This window comes from Palaemon carinicauda, chromosome 1, assembly GCF_036898095.1.
Source record: "Palaemon carinicauda isolate YSFRI2023 chromosome 1, ASM3689809v2, whole genome shotgun sequence".
Lineage (NCBI taxonomy): Eukaryota > Metazoa > Arthropoda > Malacostraca > Decapoda > Palaemonidae > Palaemon > Palaemon carinicauda.
The window spans coordinates 262,330,943-262,350,773 of record NC_090725.1 but is presented as its reverse complement, the minus strand read 5'-3'; the positions used below and the strand labels follow the sequence as shown (position 1 = coordinate 262,350,773).

At 36.5% G+C, this 19,831-nt stretch overlaps 1 protein-coding gene across 9 annotated transcripts in view; it reads left to right on the top strand.

Annotated features, from left to right (window-relative positions):
* LOC137655707 (signal peptide, CUB and EGF-like domain-containing protein 1) overlaps positions 1-19,831 on the top strand; it is a 348,295-nt gene that overhangs the window by 186,977 nt on the left and 141,487 nt on the right. For 6 of the 9 annotated variants that reach the window (XM_068389755.1, XM_068389728.1, XM_068389774.1 and 3 more), the window contains one exon: positions 17,749-17,889. In XM_068389755.1, coding sequence (XP_068245856.1) covers positions 17,749-17,889 — 141 coding nt within the window. Of the gene's footprint in view, positions 1-17,748; positions 17,890-19,831 lie in introns of those variants that run through there. The other 3 variants (XM_068389764.1, XM_068389720.1, XM_068389783.1) reach the window with 2 other exon arrangements.

Below are 19,831 nucleotides of genomic sequence, written 5' to 3'. Positions count from 1 at the left end.
TCCTTTTTAATCGGAATTTGCTCGCTATCCTTATGTAGATTTAGGATTGCTGTACTACCCGTTTAGGTCTCTTCGTGTTTTAGCATAAGATTCATATATTCCTTGTCTTCAAAGTTCTTTCATTACTGCTGAAGTTTTGACGGAATCAAAAAGTTTCTCGTAGTTTATAAATGCCTTATGTATTGATTTGTCATACTCTGTTGATTTTTATATTAGTTGGTTTATTACTTGGATATGGTCAGTTGTTGAATAACCACTTCTAAAGCCTTCCTGCTCTCTTGGTTGATTAAAGTTTAGCTGTTTATCCTTTTGGCCTAATAGGATCTTGGTAAATATTTGATTATGGAGAGTAAACTTATTGGGTGGTAATTTTGCAGGCCTTTTGTATCCCCCTATTTTGTGAGTAATGATAGAGTTTTTCCAAGCAGTAGGTATAGAGCATTCTGGTAGACGTGAAATGTAAAGTTCAACAAGTTTTGCTACCATGAAATCTCTTCCATTTATTATTAAATCAATTGTTAGGCCATGTTCTGATGTCTGACGCATGCCTTTTAGTGCTTTGTTTACTTCTCGCACTGTTACTTTTTGGTACTGGCTCAGGGGTTTCATTATTTATATTGGCAGAGTAATTTTTGTATCACTATTGTATAGAATTATATGGGAATCCTGTGCAATTTTTATAACTCCATCTCTCTTTTGTTAATAATTCCATTTTCATCCTTTAAAGAAAATATCGGTTAGCGTCCTGTTCCAGGTCTTCTTTTCAGCAATTTGAAGCTTCATTTATTGCTTTAGTGTTTCCTTAATTTTGGTCTAATTGTGTTTGTGAATCTTTTGGGTTTTTATTTTGTTTATTATTTTGGATAGTTCTGCTAATTCGGTTTCATCTCTTTTTGGATTTTCCCTTCATTTCTAATATTTTTTTTTATTATGTTTTTGGTTTTCTTTGATAGTTTTCCTTGATCTTGTTTAGGAACTTTCCCACCTATCTCATGTGCAAATTTTGTGAAATTACTGCTCTTGCTTCCATTTATCATGTAGCTGGGAGTATCTATTTTGTATTTTGAAACTACACACGAGATTTTTCTCTTATTACAGGAGTGTTTATTTTTTCATGAAATAAGTTTTTCTCATTCTTCTCTTAGCCTAGGTCTAAACAATTTTGCTTCTCACCATTCAATTGTCGTTCGACTTTAAATTGTTTAACACTGTTGCATCTTTAACTAAAATAACTTTTCCACTGAGAATGGATATGGTTCAAATCCACAAGTAGTTTTCATATTTGATTTACTCTACTTTAGGATTAAAGACTAAAAGAGCTCTTAATTCATAATAACTTTTACTTGGGCCATGATTCAAACCTATTCCTCTGAATAAAATTAATGATATTTGACTTAAACCATTCAGCTATTAAAAGAGATATCAGTCAATTTCAGCTCTGCTGAACAATTTTCTGTTGAATTTAAGTACTTATGTTTAAAACCAAAATCAACTTATCCACCGTGATAACCAATTGCTAAGTTTGCAATACCTGGCTACATATGAGAGTTTTGGCAATATCATATGGCATATTTTATCAAATTATTATTATTATTATTATTACTACCTAAGCTACAACCCTAGTTGGAAAAGCATGATGCTATAACCCCAAGGGCTCCAGCAGGGAAAAATAGCCCTGTGGGGAAAGGAAACAAGGAAATAAATAAACTACAAGGGAAGTAACAACAATTAAAATAAGATATTTTAGGATCATTAACAATATTGAATTAGATCTATCATATATAAACTATAAAAATATCACAAAAAACAAGAGGAAGAGAAACAAACAAGATAGAACAGTGTGCCCGAGTGTATCCTCAAGCACTACCAAGGACTAGAGAACAATGGTTTGATTTTGGAATGTCCTTCTTCCTTTAGAGCTGCCTACCATAGCTAAGGAGTCTCCTCTACCCCCACCAAGAGGGAAGTAGCCACTAAACAACTACAATGCGGTGGTTAACCCCTTGACCAAAGAAGAATTGTTTGTTAATCTCAATGTTCTCAGGTGTACGAGGACAGAGGAGAATATGAAAAGAATACGGCGGACTATTTGGTTTATGTGTAGGCAAAGAAGAAATGAGCCGTAACCAGAGAGAGGGATCCAATGTAGTACTGTCTGGCCAGTCAAAGGATCCAATAATTCTCTAATAGTAGTCTCTCAACTATCATAAATAGTCTTTTATATTAAATTCTCTGTCTCCCAATTAATGACCAAAGTTGAAATTCCTAAATGGTAAGTGGCCTAACTGCGTCAGGATTCAAACGTATGCCTCTAAATTGAAACAAAACTAAACATTAGTCTTTAACCCTTAGACCAGGAAGCTTTTATGTCTGGATATTTCGGGATATGTTGCCTTCCAATCTGTCATCTTTTTATCACCCACAAATATGCTTTCTTCTTTAGGAATGTCCTAGAATATAGCCACACCCCTATACTTTCGCACAGGTCCATGTCAAGCCTCACATTCCAAATGTCAGGTTGCACAGAATATTTACATGTGTCATTCTTCCCCTGCTCAAGTGTATGACTAGAAACTGAGGTTTCATGGTAGGGAGGAATTTATCAGTCTTTACAATGACAATACCTCAATTTAAGGACTGAGTCTGCATATAAGATGTGAAGATTTGTATGCACGCCAGAATAAATTGCAAATCCGAAAGAATAATTGTATTTTTCATAGGATACAAACACATACGGGTTCACGCTATTCGAGCCCTTCGATACAATGTCTCAGTGAAAAAGAATTGGGATTCCAAAATTTACATTTGTTATTTTTTAACGTTAATTTCTTACAGAACAGTTGATAATAAATGTTAATAGGGCAAGATTATGATGGAAAGGAAGTTCTATAATATTAGGAAAAATCATCATCATCATCTCCTACGCCTATTGACACAAAGGGCCCAGGTTAGATTTCGCCAGATTTCACCATCTACTTCACGCTTCATATTCTTCAGCTATGTAGGCCTGGGTCTTCCAACTCTTCTAGTGCCTTTTGGAGCCCAATCATACGTTTGGTGGATTAATCTCTCCGGAGGAGTGCATAGAGCATGCAAAAAGCATCTCCATTTACCCCTCACCATGATCTCCTCTTGATATGACACTCGAGTAATCTCTCCTATATTTTCATTTATAATTATGTCCTGTCATTTAACTCCCAATATTCTTCTGAGGGCTTTGTTCTCAAATCTACAAAATCTGATGTATATTATTTCATTGTCATGCCATGGCTCCTGTCCATACTGTAACACCAATCTCACTAAACTGATATATAATCTGATTTTTATATGTAATTTCAGGCAATTTGTTTTCCAAATTTTACTTAACCTTGCCACTGTCTGATTTTCTTGTTTCAATCTTTCACTAAATTCTAATTCTAAAGACCCTGTATTGGAGATCTTAGTTCCTAAATAATTAAATGATTCTACCTCATTAATCCTTTCTCCATCCAATGATATTTCATCTTCCACCGCAGTTTGAAAAATATATGGTTATATAAGTCGCTGAAAATTAAAGTATCATAATCATCTATGATTCACTTCACGTCCTTCTGAGGATTTTTTCTCCACCGTGGCTCGCTTCTCTCGCAATTAAATATTACAGCACTGCTCCTGTGTTCTGACAAACGGTACATGTTGAGCTGCGCTTGCAAGCCCCGTTGGTCATTATTTTGGGGTTATTTGTTTACCTTCACATAAGCAACAGTAGCTATATACTGAAAGGAGAGTGTTCTCATTATATTCAATTGCCGACATAGATGAAATTACCTTAAATTTCGAAAGAAATACACTTTTGGAATAGATTATACTTCACTCCCAGAGACATCTTTATGTGATAGTGGTGAACCTGAAATTGAAGGGGAGGATGAAAAAGAAATGGCTGTTGTAGAACAACACACGGAGAATTATACATAAATATTTGGAAGCTCGTAATTTGTTAAAAAAGCCAAGTAATGATAACTCTCCATCATTCCCCGCAAATGTAAACAATGGAGTTAGAGTAAGAATTAGCCTTTACATTTTAATCAACCTAAGCGAAAGTTGTTATGCCCCAGCACTCGTTCATTTCTTGTAGCAAATTTTAGTTTCGCCAGTAATTAATGTATCATATATTAACCGTTATTTTGAATAACGATGTTTAGAGATTTGGCATGTTACATTTCTTGGTGGGACCAAATATTTTTTTCAGCTGATAGGAAAGGTGGGCAATAGAAGAATTAGGGCAGTTAGCTAACTAACCATGGTAGGGAATAGTTTTGAAAGTTTCTTGCAAATTTCTTACACTAGATAAATGTCTTGTTTGGATGTAAATGGGAGGTTTTGTCCTCTGAAGGGTCATAATCTTGGCTAGCCTGATAGGCCATCTTTACATGCTGGATTTGATACTTACCGGATTGTTTAGATCAGAAATATCTATGAGAGTGAGAAGCTGCAGTGTAGGCAATAGTTTCCGGTGTAAGATGCATATTTGATTTAAGAATAGCAATTCTGGGTTATAATCTATTATGTGAGTGCTAAATAATATTGCTATTCTAAAAAGATTTTGGATGTTGTGACTTGAAAGCTTCTTGAGGGATATCAGTTGATTTATAACATATTATATGTATTCAGATGTATTTGTTGTTGTTGAAATAACTTGTGAAATATATAAATCAGGACTAGGAAAAGTACTTCTTGTAGCGTTAAACGGCGACAGAAACGCCCCCTACTTTTATGAGAAAGCCAGGTCGTGATACCAGAAAATATTCCCGCTAGTTATTAGGATTTTTAGTTTGTGAGTATTTTGTAATGCACATTTTATACTATTGTATAACTGTATACGCGATTTGCATTTGTATATAGCCATTTATTTTATTATTATCCACATCAATGTCTCCATAAGGATTTTGTATAAAAAATCTATACTTTTCGAGAGACACAATAATGTGAAAGTGCTTTCCCATTTTTGGACTCATACTAACATGATCCATTTAATTTGCACCAGCTTCCCGTTGAGATACTACCGCTAGAGAGTTATGGGGTCCTTTGACTGGCCAGACAGTACTACATACGACCCTTCTCTCTGGTTACGGTTCTTTCCCTTTGCCTACACAGACACCGAATAGTCTGGCCTATCCTTTACAGATTCTCCTCTGTCCTCATACACCTGACAACACTGTGATTACTAGACAATTCTTCTTCACCCAAGGGGTTACCTACTGCACTGTAATTGTTCAGTGGCTACTTTCCTCTTGGTAAGGGTAGAAGGGACTCTTTAGCTATGGTAAGCGGCTCTTCTAGGAGAAGGACACTCCAAAATCAAACCATTGTTCTCTATTCTTGGGTAGTGCCATAGCCTCTGTACCATGGTCTTACACTGCCTTGGGTTAGAGTTCTCTTGCTTGAGGGTACACTCGGGCACACTTTTCTATCTAGTTTCTCTTCCTCTTGTTCTGTTAAAAATTTTATAGTTTAAATAGGAAATATTTATTCTAATATTGTTACTATTCCTAAAATATTTTATTTTTCCTTATTTCCTTATTTCCTTTCCTTACTGGGCTATTTTCCCTGTTGGGGCCCCTGAGCTTATAGCATTCTGCTTTTCCAACTAGGGTTGTAGCTTAGCATTTAATAATAATAATAATAATAATAATTTGATATGATAGTAGTTATTACTTGTACTGTTATTACGTTAAGGAAAATGCCATACAATTATTAGTACTTTCTTGTCATAATAGATTCAAAGCTTTGAAGTATATAAAGTGTAAGTAAGGCTACATTTTATGAAGTGGTAAATTTACACTTCAGTTATTATTCGTTTCTTTCTAGCGAGGCTGCATCTCCCCGATGTGTTCGCATAAGTGTGAAAAGTCCCCGAGGAGGCATCCGACATTGAGACTCACTGATGTTGAAAACGGTTAATTGCAATTCGGATAATCGGTTGTTAATCAAACAAAGTGTTTCCAAGAAGATGCACGAAAGTGCATTATCTAAAGTGGAAGCATCACCTCGTCTCGTTTCCGGGAACTCTAGTTTCCACTCATGTTTCTCAGGAAAGCCCCCCCCCCCCCCCTTCCCTGTCGAAGAGCGTTCGCTGTTTTGATATTAAAACCCGACGAAATGGATGATAACTCGAAGACACCGTGTCTTAACTTTGATGGTGGGTGTAGTGGAATTTCTCTGGAGGTGTGTGAAACTTGTGCATTGTTTTCAAGATTTCTCCAATTCACAGAGAAGGAATTTTTATGAGAATAGGTTTTTATTTAAGGACAACCTTTTTCGGGTGTATTAAATTCGAAATTTTCTCTCTCTCTCTCTCTCTCTCTCTCTCTCTCTCTCTCTCTCTCTCTCTCTCTCTCTCTCTCTCTCTCTCTCAAAAACAACTGCATCTCATGGAAGTGTGACTGCTAGATATCCAAGAATTTGAGTAGCTTGATACGTATGACAAGGTTTTGTTATTTTTGCATAATTTGATTCTTAAATGTCTATTTATCATATAACAATATTATTGTTTTTTTTTTCTGAGAATGACCTTCATTTTCTTAATACAGTAAATTGATTTCTTGAAATCCCCTGTATCGTTCAATGCTCAGAACACAGATCACATTAGGACTGTTGATGGGCCTTCGGCCAGATCAGTGGGTGGTAGTTGGTCAACAGACGAGACTTTTTGCACGAATTTTTTTCTTACTTTTCGCGTGATTCAATTGCAAACTGATGCAAGTCACCTTCTCAACATTCATTTAACACGTGACACGAATAAGTCTTAGAACCTAACTGCAATTCTCTTTAGTTTTATATTTACTTTCTTATCTTTTATTTCTTTGAACTTATTGCCTCTGGGATTTTATTATGGAATCTTACCTTTTTTGCCGAACTTTCAAGGAGATTATTATTATCTCGACCGACAGTTATTATTGTTGCTTTTAGTTTTAATTTCATTGTGGCAATGAGTAGCTGGTGATCACTACCAATATCTGCACCTCTATAGCTTCTTACATTTCTCAGAGTCCTCCTTCTGTTATTATTTATGATTAAATAGACTGTTTGTTGAACAAAAACTTATAAAATGGGCTCCATTTTCATTTGGAACTTCACCAAGAGCATCAACACCCATCACTTTCTCTATACTTTGATTTTTCCTTCCAACTTTAGCATTGAGGTCACCTATCACAGTTTTCATATTTCTCTTTGAAATTTCATCTATTACACTCTGAAGTTCTTGTCAATTTATGTATATTCCCAATTTCTCGTGCAATTCATATAAAGAACGGTTTATTGATTATACAATTCTTACAAACTTATCTTATTTGTAGCGGTGTATTCTGTTCATCCTACCAGCTCTGAGTTACTCATTCACTCACACTATCGCTAGTTATGCATATCCACATGCAAACGATTTTACTGTTCTAACATTCTTAGGAAATGAACTCATGGATAACTTAAAATTCCTAATATTAAAAGATGAGGAAACCATTATCAAGTACTGGACAGAGAGAGAGAGAGAGAGAGAGAGAGAGAGAGAGAGAGAGAGAGAGAGAGAGAGAGAGAGAGAGAGAGAGAGAGAGAGAGGAAAACATCCAGCTCTATGTTACATGATTAAGGTTAGAGTCATTCTATGTAGGTGGAGCTAGCGAGACAGTTGACAGCTTAGTGCCAGCTTCATTAACTACCTCTTTCTTAGCACACTATCCCCCATGAATTGAAGACTTGGATAAATATTGCCTGTCCTTAGTGACTTATTACCAGTATAGCAATGCGGATTTTTTTTACCCGTTGGTTTCATGTTACTGCCCCTTCATAACTTGTTGGTAAGATGGGTAACTTTGTTATATCTCCCTCGCTACTTTTTTATAGCATGTGTTGATATTTAAGGTGGCTGGAATTACCATGTTTGCATGATTTTATTAACTTTCCTTTTAAATATCTCTGCGACTTCGCTTAGAAAAAAAAACATCACATTCAGTTTACACTCAAATTTGAGACTGTATTTCATCACAGGGCCTGTTTCCACAGTTTCTTGAGTAAGCTGCGCCACCATACACCAATCTTTCAACCATAGAAATTACTTTGGTTAAGGATATATAATATACATAAAAATGGGCCACAGTAACTGAAAATAAGTACAATATCAGCAAGAGCTTTATTTGAGTTTCCGCTTCTTATCTGTTCTCAACTTTTATGGAAAAGTGAATGGAAAGTGTTAAACATAAACAAAATCTTTCGCCTCCCTTCATGTGGTCCTTCCTAGCCACCCTTTTTGGGGGGCTTGAGATCCTAGGCACAATCTTATTTGAACCCCGAGGCAAGTGTTCAAAAAATCATCTTTCATTTGGCAGGTCCACCCTTGACCTTGGTAACTTTGAACAAGGAGGTAGATGATGAATAAAACGAGGAAAACAAAATCCAAACGCTTATATCTCTGTAGACTTTTAATAGAAATAAAATGGATTATAACGTCACAGAAAGAACTCCGTAAACACCTTTGACTTCCTTTAAATAGAGAACAGCAGTTGGATATTTCATGCTTCCTTAACAGAGAAGGCCAATGTGGTGTTGCATTGTGTCATGAAGACTGAATATATATTCAATGCGCAAGTCCCATCACTACCAAAGTCAGGATCAGGGAGGGCCATGCTCATAAAATCTATCCTTTCACGAGCGGTCCTTGACCTCAGTATATCCCCAGTTTGCGAGTCGGCCACATTTCCAAGAGCCCCCATAAAAGCCAAATATATTTTCCCGTGCATCTGATCTGAATGGAAAGAATTTGTAAAATTCTGCCACTTATGCCATATGACACCAGCTTCAGATATATAACAAAAAGTAGTTAATTGATTGAGGGACATAAAATTCGTTCGTATAACCCTTACCATAAACCTTTCGGGCATAGAAAATGGATTTCAGGATTTAGGTGATGCTTGCTGTTACTCTGACACATCCTTTCACATTTCGGTTTTGTGAAAATTCCTACCTCAACAGTATTTTTTTTCAACACGGCCCTATCAAAAATAGTTTTTTTGGGGGGAATACTTTATGTAAGCAGATCTGCAGGAATTAATAACGATTTAGATATATCATGAAACGGATCCCAAGTAGCTATGAATTTCTCGATTTTTAGTTTTGCCTGTATTTTTAGATACGTGAGGGCAAATTTAATTTGGATTATATTTGTAGGTCGCACCTTAAAACTATCAAAATACAGCTTCTAATTCTGTAAAGTGTCAATTTCGTTAAAAGAAATTTTTTTTTTTTTTAAATTGTTAACCTCCTAGATTGGTCTTTTCTAATTAAGAGTAACTTTTTTTACAACTTCGACTTCAACATTAGGCAGTATCTTATGTATATGTATTTGCATATTCATTCACATATGCTGAGAGCCTAAGCAAGAGAACTATTATGTCAACCATAACGAAGAGTCGAGCGTAGAGTGAAATGCAATGCAACACAACGCTTATTCCATATAGGCGAAATGCGAAGGATATCGCGTTACCCATTCCATTTGACTTGTCGTAATGCGGTACTCGCAGTACATTTCAGTCGATTTAAAAGCAACAGAAGCATAAGTCGCTGTTATAGTATCATTTACCATGATATAATTCACTTTATACATTATGGTTTTAAAGCGAAGTCGGGTCTTGCTTTGTTGTAAATGGCGTTCACTATTCTTCGCGTTTATCCAGGCTGTATAGAATTTATTCTTTCTGGTTTAGAATCATGGGGGATGCTTACACGTTGCTCGTGACAAGGCTTTGGAGGTTAAGAATCTTGAATTTGCCATTAAATGTTGCGTGTGAAGTCGTTCTTTGTAGTCACGACATAATTTTCTTTTTTGTAGTCCTACAAGATGTACATTATGTAGAAATCAGACTGAACGTATTAAAAAGTATAATTAATTATAACTTTAAATCAGCTGAACAAGTTCATATTAAATATAAATGTATATGAGCTTATTTGGAGAGAGAGAGAGAGAGAGAGAGAGAGAGAGAGAGAGAGAGAGAGAGAGATGCAGGTGCAATTAGATATCAGTTTTCACTTTACTATAGCCTCAGTGCTCATACAGGATTTTATGAACTCACCTTTGTTTATTCATATATTTCAGTTAACCTTACACTTCATCTTATGCCTCGAAGATACAAACTTACGTCAACACTAAATTACGAATCTCACCATCGGATGAAGTTTGTGGGTTGGATGTTTACATTCATTCAGTATGTCAGAGCACACCTCTTCTGTTGCCACCCGACAACCGCATCAAAGTGTTTACCTTTTACCTTTTTGACTGTTGATTTTGGCGTGTTGCCTTATAAGCCTGCTGAAGAGGTGTTTCCACTGGTTCATTCAGGCTCTTTTTATGGGACTCGCATGAGTAGCATGAATATAAAAGGCGTGTTATTGTGAAATATTCTTCATTTGAGAATGGCCTTGACTGATTCGTAGGGTGCAAGACTCTCAATGTTTAGATATTTATTTTTAGAATAGTCTCTGCCTGATATATGGCGCTAACCCTGGCCAGTTTAAATAGCCAAGCAGGCAGGTAATAGCACATCAGTGCAAATGCATCGTTACATTAGATTCAAGAGCTTAAAAGGAGACCAGATAGAAAAAAGACGTTGGCCAAATATGTGTGTGAGGGACCGCAAAAGAGCATTTGGCGACGCCACCGAGAGGGTTTACTCAAAGAGTCTTCGCGGGTGGCCATTCTCGGCCCCTGATGAAGAAGCTTTTATTATCATCCAATTGGGGTTTGTTGGGTGGCTCTGATCCTGCAGAGTCTCGGTTTATGGCGAAGACAGTGGGCGTTTTAAAGGCGGTATCAAGATGACGTTTTATGTACGATTTCAGCCTTATTTGCGACGCGCGAGGGCTCCTTGCAGAGCTAGTGATGATCATGGCTGTTCAAATGGCAACTAAGGACTGTTTGTGTTCGTCATTATCAGCCGGTGATCGAGAGACGGTATTTGCTTACAGTCCTTGACAATGCTCCCTAGTCTCTTTTCTTTCAATTTTCGTACATTTTTCTTTCTATGCGTCATGGTCGTCCACTCCCTTAGAAGGATCGCCTAAGGCAAGCTCTGCAATGTGAAATATAACGTTGCTGGTTTTAAATCTGTGGTTTTAAGATAACTTACTGCTAAACGAGGGAAGAGAATATTGCGGTCCATGAATATTACCTGATTGATTTTTTTGTCTTTTATTGGAAGAAATGTATAGTTATCGTTGTAGGTGCGACATAAATTTCTGAATTTATTGAGAGAGAGAGAGAGAGAGAGAGAGAGAGAGAGAGAGAGAGAGAGAGAGAGAGAGAGAGAGAGAGAGAGAGAGAGAGAGAAAGAAATATTGTCCTTATATAATGATTGCTAAGTTATGAAAGGGTCCCTGTTATAACTATAAATCCATCCCAAATCTCAAAATCTATTTTTCCATATTTTGAATATGAGAATCATATTTCTACCCTATTCGTTAAAAGCCAACAAATGGTTGAAGGTTTGGGGTTTTGAGCCTCGGACATTTAATTGCTATTACAAAAATGTATTATATTAAAATTTCATTGTGAGACATGTTGTACAGCAATACGAAGAATATAGAAATCCTCTTTTGATGACATTTGTGGACTATGAAAAAGCCATTGATAGTGTGTACCGGCCAATTTTGAGGAAAGTCCTGCGTTATTATGGAATTCCTCTTAAATATGTAAATTTGATTAAGTCTGTTCATGTGCATAGCAATTGCAAAGTTAATATTAATGGAGTCTTATCAAATGAATTTCCAGTGAGAAGCGAAGTACTCCAAGGGTATGTGTATCACCTATGTTGGTTATCCTCTTCATGGATTTTGTAATGCGTAGAAGAGTCAGAGATGGGGAGAAGGATTGGACTGGATTGGTGATAGGAATTTAGCTGACCTAGAGTATGCTGATGATGCTATCCTTGCTAGCAGAACACCACAGGATTTTCAATGCTTGCTTACCAGAATGCATGAAATATTACACTATGTTGGGCTGAAGATAAATAGAAGAAAGACAGAGTATGCAATGGAAGATGAAGTATCATTGGATGGAGTTATGAGTAATTAGGTAAAATCATTTAAGTATTTAGGAACTATGATCTTCAATACGGTCTTTAGAATCAGAGTTTAGTGAAAGATTGAAAAAAGCAAATCAGACAATGGCTAGGTTAAGTAAAATTCGGAAATCAAATTGGCTTAAGTTACATATGAAAATCAGACTATATATCAGTTTAGTGAGATCAGTTTTACTCTATGGACATGCGTCCTGGTATGACAATAAAACAATCTCCAATAGATTTAATAGAGTTGAAAACAAAGCCCTTAGAAGGATATTGATAGTTAAATGGCAGAACAGTATTAAAAATGAAAGTATAAGAGAGATTACTCGAGTACCATATGTGGATGAGATCATGATGAGGGGTAGACGGAGATGGTTTGGGCATACTCTTCATACTCCCCGCGAGAGATTAATCCACGAAACGTTCAGCTGGGCTCCACAAGGCACTAGAAGAGTTGGTAGATCCTGGCCTACATGGCTGAGGACTATGAAGCGCGAAGTAGGAGATGATGAATGGAGAAGTATTGAAATAAAAGCTCAAGATGGAGACGACTGGCGAAATCTAACCGAGGCCCTTTGCGTCAATAGGTGTAGGAATAGATGATGATGATGATGATATATATATATAATATATATAATATATCATCATCATCATCATCATCATCTATTCCTACACCTATTGACGCAAAGGGCCTCGGTTAGATTTCGCCAGTCGTCTCCATCTTGAGCTTTTATTTCAATACTTCTCCATTCATCATCTCCTACTTCGCGCTTCATAGTCCTCAGCCATGTAGGCCAGGATCTACCAACTCTTCTAGTGCCTTGTGGAGCCCAGCTGAACGTTTGGTGGATTAATCTCTCGCGGGGAGTATGAAGAGTATGCCCAAACCATCTCCGTCTACCCCTCATCATGATCTCAAGATGGAGACGACTGGCGAAATCTAACCGAGGCCCTTTGCGTCAATAGGTGTAGGAATAGATGATGATGATGATGATGATGATATATATATATATAATATATATATATAATATATATATATATATATATATATATATATATATATATGTATATATATATATATATATATATATATATATATATATATGATTGAGAGAGAGAGAAAAAAATCAATAATTACTAAAGGTGTTTCCCGTAATAGGCTAGCTACAAGGGAGAGCATCACAGAAGACTTGATAGAAGTCCATCAATACACGGCAGACGACACCATTCATCCCTATTTTGTTTGCACTCCTGTTTTTTTTTCTTGGACATCAAAGGACTTTCCGTTGCAATTCATCTCTCACTCATGTATTCAGTCCTTTGTTATTATTATTATTATTATTATTATTATTATTATTATTATTATTATTATTATTATTATTATTAGCGAAGCTATAGCCCATGTTGGAAAATAAGGATGCTACAAGCCCAGAGGGAAAATATCTAAGTGACGAAATTATAAGGAAATAAACTGTATATGAAAAGTAATAGTAAAAAGTATGAAATATCTTGAGACCAGTAACAAAGTTAAAATAGATCTGTCATATATTACCAATGCATAGAGAATCACGTCAATCAATTATACATGAAAACATTCACTGTAAGTATGAATTTCTGAAGATCCACCAATTCAACTGCATGATTAGGAAGATCGTTCCACAATCTGGCAACAGGTGGAATAAAACTTCTACAATAGCATTATCAGGAAGAAGGCATGACTCTTAGAATTAACGACATACAATTACTACGTACAGGAGGGCACAGATCCGAATGCAAGGAATGGGCAGTTATGAAAACTTTTATGCAACATGCATAAAGAACCATCTTCACCAAGAGGCCAAAGATTAAAATCCCGGACGTGAATAAGAAATTTAATAGATTGCAAGTTTCTATACATCAGAATAGATAGATCACCAAAATTCTTATGAAACTTTCTTAAGCTAATTTTTTGTGCCATTGAAGAAGAAATACCGAATGGTTTCTTAAAAGTAAATTTGCCATAGAGAGTGACATCTAAAATTTTAAGTCATTTAGAGTTAAGGAAACATTATCATTGCTGATATCTAGATGTTTAGTAGCCATTGTCCTTAACGTATTTACAATCATTCTTGGAATTTTGTTAGGATTCAACTTCATATCCCATAATTTACACCATATACTAGTTTTAGCTAAATATCTATTAAGGGATTCAGCAACCCCAGATCTATATTCAGGAGATGGAATTAAGTCAATGAGAGTAGCATCATCCTTGTATGCAACAAGCTTGTTTTCTAGGCCAAACCATATATCATGTGCAGTTAGTATGGAAAGTAATGAGCCAAGAACTCTACACTGTGGAACACCAGATATCTATATTCACTGTGGTGCCCATCAACAACAACTCCTTTTGCAGTCTATTACTTAAAAATTCAATAATGATGCCAAGAAAAAAACCTGCTCCCAACTGTTAGAGTTTGAAAACAATGTCCTTGTGATTAACACGGTCAAAGTCAGCATTAAAATCAAAGCCAACCATACGAACATCCTGACCACAATCTAGGGATTTTTGAACAGCATTTGTATTTGTAAGAGGGGCATTACATGCCCCAAGGCCTTTGCAAAAATCATGATGCAAACTAGGGAACAGATGATCAAATTCAGCATACTTATTTAGACGTTTTTCCAAAAGATGTTCAAAAGCTTTAGATATGATAGTTATTGAAACTTGGCATTAATTAGCATGGCTAAAGAGACAATAAATACATTTACATTGGAGTAACATTACCAATGCTCCAAGTTAAAAAAGAACCTCTTCTTGCTAACTCTAGGAAAATAACAGACACCTTAGTAGCTAAGAAATCAGCAGTCTTTATAAAATATAAAAACAAAGTTTCAATACTATTTAGGTCTATGCCTCCATAAGCATCAAGGTCCATCAAAAGTGTTTTGATTTCCCAGGACTGAAAAGCTAAACCAGTGAGTTTAGCCCCAGCAAAACAGGACTGAGGAAGAACAGGTATCTCATTCCTCTGCTTATGTCAAACATGTAAGCCAAAAAGGTTGCCTTTTCGTGTGGACAGTGAGTGATGACGGAACTGATAAATCTACACCAAAGAGTGTAGATTTAAGTGTACTTTACTTGTTCTAAACTCTCTTTATGTGGAGCCCCTAGATTTGATTGTTGTACACTAGTTTCAATATTGCTACTTTTAAAGTACTTTCTTCTGTTATCTATTGAATCCACTGCCACCCATCTCGCTCAAAGGAGGCTGGTAGTCTTGTTTTTCCTAAACTTCATTCGGAATTCCTTTACACTTTTCAATCATTTTAAAAGCAGGATCCATAGGTTCTGCCACACTATGATCTCAAACCTCATGTAGATTGGCTAACCTCTCACTTGTATTACAAACATTTGAAAGGCAGTAAATGGTCCATGTTTTATTTTCGGAGTATGAATGATATTCAATTATTGTTTTGAATATCAAATTCTTTTAATTAGTGTAATGCTTCTTTAAGAAAAAAAAAAAACTTGCATCATCAACGGGAAAAGGAAAATTATAAGATTACATATTTGAAGCAAACATTACTTATATCTAAAATTATTGGAACCGACAGCTAATGTGAATATACAAAAGTGAACTAGAGCAATAAAATTGTTGTATAAGGCTTTAGTTAGGTTTGATCTATGTATTCTTATAAAGTATATCCTATATTCAAAGATTTTTCACATATTTTCACATGAATACACAATTTTTTTAGCTTTCTTGGCGATCTTTGATTTAAAGCTCAATATCTATCACGTGACCTTCTATTTCTATTAACGTCTGAAATGTGATTCAGAATGTCAAAAAGAAGCTAGAAAAACATATGGTATTTCATTTACAGTAGTCCTGGTGGTGCACGGACACCCCCCCCCCCTTAGATGGCCAACTACTAGGAATGACATTCCGTTTCTAAATTATTGGTTTCTTAAAACCGGTCATAAGGAGCTCAAAGGAGTATTTAATTTGAAAAATCAAAGTTTCTCAGAAGAATAGAATATCATTCTGTCTGGAGGCAACTGACAGGTCTTGAATATTGGCATGAATATATTAGACGACACCGGTGAAGTCTAGGACATACTAATCCTGGTGTTTGCTCTATATCCCCGGACAGAATAAGAATTAAAAGAAATGAAAAAGTTAATTATTACTTTTAAAAAAATTACAATAATGATAAGAAAACATGTACACGGATATATTCAAAGCAACTCGTACAACCCTTAGACTAAAGATGAAAATGAATGTTGGATAAAATTGGTCAACATGGCGGAGCCGAATACCCACTTCAATTGAAAGGAGGACATTAATGATGGTTTTGAAAATGGATTCTAGATTGGAAGATAAAGGAAGAGAAAGGGAAAAGACAACCTCTTGAAGCCACTGGGCATCCATGGCCCTTTTATTAAGCTTGCCCAACACACTATTTAGAAATACAAGAGAAAGAGAAAACAGATAAAGTAACGGGTATGAGTATTCCTCAACCAAGGTAACCCTAACCCAAGACTAGAGAATAGTGGTTTGATTTTGGAGTGTCCTTCTCCTAGAAGATCTGCTTACTATAGCTAAAGAGGTTCTTCTACTCTTACAAGTGGAAATATGATACTGTACAATTAGTGCAGTAGTTGACCCCTTGAGTGAAGAAGAATGGTTTAGTTAACTTAGTGTTGGGAGATATATAAGTAAAAAGGAGAATGTGTAAAGAATAGGCCAGACTATTCGGTGTATGTGTAGGCGAAGGAAAATTGAACCCTAACTAGACAGGAATTCAATGTAGGACTATTTGGCCAGTCAAAGGATCCGATATCTCTCTAGCTGTAGTATCTCAACGGGTGGCTGGTGCCTGGGCCAACTTACTACTTAACTGTGCATTTTTTTTATTACTGTATGTAATATCATCTATTCTATTCAATGTTCCTAATGATATAAGTTTCACATGGATCTCCTGTATAAGAAGGCTAATATTTCAATCTGACAATCTTATGCAAAAATTTACTTTGATAACGTATATAGATTTTGATGACAAGGAGCTTTATATGATGCCAGTCAAATGACAGAATTAATATAGATATATTATTAAAACTGGTACTTAAATCAGAAGAGATGTGGCCTAAAGGGTGTCCTGAGGGCATTGCTAACTACATCTCGATCATGGTGATCGAAAAATAAAACTTTTGATTGGAAGCAATATCTTTGATTATTTTTTTAATAAGTATTAGATTAAATTCACATATTAACGAAATTCAGTTGGTTTTGACTTAGTTATTTTATTATTTTTATTTTGTAATAATTTAGTATTTCCTTTTCTCTCTTTTAGTTTGGTTATAGCTCTCAATCTTATTGACAAGTTTTATTTTTTCTTGATTGTTTGCAGAGTAATTATACAACATTCCTATTGATAGTTGTTATCCCATAATCATCATATATATTTTTATTCTTTGGCTAATTATTAAACGAATCTAATATTCTGTTGATATACAGTATATTTTTTATCATTGATATACATTTAGAACTTTAATTCATTTCATTGCTTCAGTGTATTTGTTTTTCATACATATTTCTCTATTTCGTATTGTATTTTATGTTCTCAACTACTGTCATTTTTCCCACTTTGTCGCAATGACCTCTTCTCCCTTTGCCCCAAGTAGGTGTCAGCGAGGAGAACAGGGCAAGTGTCAGCATAGACCTGAGGTCAGGTATCGTCCGAGGCTTCATCCCCCACGTTAAATTCATCACAACGCCCTCCAGCACGCCCAACGTCTCCTCCCACCTTCTCCAAGATGCAGGTACCTACACCACAAACACAGACACACACACACACACACACACACACACACACACACTGAAGAAATATTTGTGTAGCATTCTAAATAGTTTTATGCGGTTATTATATGCCTATTTAGTGCTTGAAATACCTTTAGTTTTAATAGTTTTTATTTCATTTTTACAATCTTATCGGTACTATGTTTGAGTTAATTTTATTTAGATATTCAATATTATTATTATTATTATTATTATTATTATTATTATTATCAAATAATGTTCTTTGTTTGTTCTTATATTTTTTTTTAATTATTGTTACAATTGCCTTCCCCTTTTAGTAATATTTATTTGTGCGTATATTGATTCGATAATTTCAATGAAATTTAACTCTACTATTATTGTTACTTACCAAGAACATGTTCAATTAGTTGTATCAACGTTAAGTTATCTCCGGACTTATAACGGGATTTCGCCAATCAAAATATTTTATTGTGTGCATTTTGTTTATCTGATATTTTCTTCTTCTTCTTCTTCTTCTTCGTATTATTATTATTATTATTATTATTATTATTATTATTATTATTATTATTATTATTATTATTATTATTATTACTAGCTAAGTTTGAAAAGCAGGATGCTACTTGCCCAAGGGCTCCAAGAGTGAAAAATAGCACAGTGAGGAAAGGAAATAAATAAACTAGAAGATATGTAATGAACAATTAAAATATTTCAAGAACAGTAACAACATTAAAATAGATATTTCATGCAAAGTATAAACTATAAAATCTTAAAAAAAAAAGAAGATAAATGAGATATCTATCTTCTTTGCAGTAACGCATTTGTTGAATTTTGTAATGATTGATTTTATTCTGTCAAAAGAAATTCAGTGGTGATCGATTTTCTTTATAAGTTGATAAGTTTGAATGTCTTTAGTTGTAGGATATTTTTTAGCTTTTTTCGTGTCCATATTACTGTATTAAATGTGTTTATTCGTGGTTGTAGTGTCTTGGTTAGATATGTCAAATTAATCAAGAATACCAAAAGCTATAATGTAGAAGTTTCTTAGAGAGAGAGAGAGAGAGAGAGAGAGAGAGAGAGAGAGAGAGAGAGAGAGAGAGAGAGAGAGAGAGAGAGAGTAAATAACAACGCAAAAGGACTTAATCAGTTGCTTTTACTTTTGTTAGTTTATGATATTCATATTACATTTTTAGTTAGAATTATATATTTTCAACATACTTGTAAGCAAACACCCCCCTTCTCTCTCTCTCTCTCTCTCTCTCTCTGAATGTCATTTAGGCCGGTATAACTCATGTATGGTGGTTTTTTATTATTATTTTACATCGAACCAGCGGGAATGGGGGAGCCCCACCCTGCCAGTGGGAAGGGGGGGGGGGAGCCCCGTCCTGCCAGCGGGAGGTGGGGAATCTCTGCCCTGTCAGCGGGACAGGGGGGGGGGAATCTCTGCCCTGTTAGCAGGAAAGGGGGAGCCCCGCCCTGGCAGAGGGAAAGGGGGAGCCCTGCCCTGCCAGCGGGAAAGGGGGAGCCCCGCCCTGCCAGCGGGAAGGGGGGAGCCCCGCCCTGCCAGCGGGAAGGGGGGAGCCCCGCCCTGCCAGCAGGAAGGGGGGAGCCCCGCCCAGCCAGCGGGAAAGGGGGAGCCCCGCTCTGCCAGCAGGAAGGGGGGAGCCCCTCCCTGCCAGCGGGAAGGGGGGAGCCCCTCCCTTCCAGCGGGAAGGGGGGAGCCCCACCCAGCCAGCGGGAAGGGGGGAGCCCCACCCAGCCAGCGGGAAGCAGGGATCCCCGCCCTGCCAGCGGGAAGGGGGAAGCCCCGCCCTGCCAGCGGGAAGGGGGAAGCCCCGCCCTGCCAGCGGAAAGGGGGGAGCCCCGCCCTGCCAGCGGGAAGGGGGGAGCCCCGCCCTGGCAGCGGGAAAGGGGGAGCCCCGCCCTGGCAGCGGGAAGGGGGGAGCC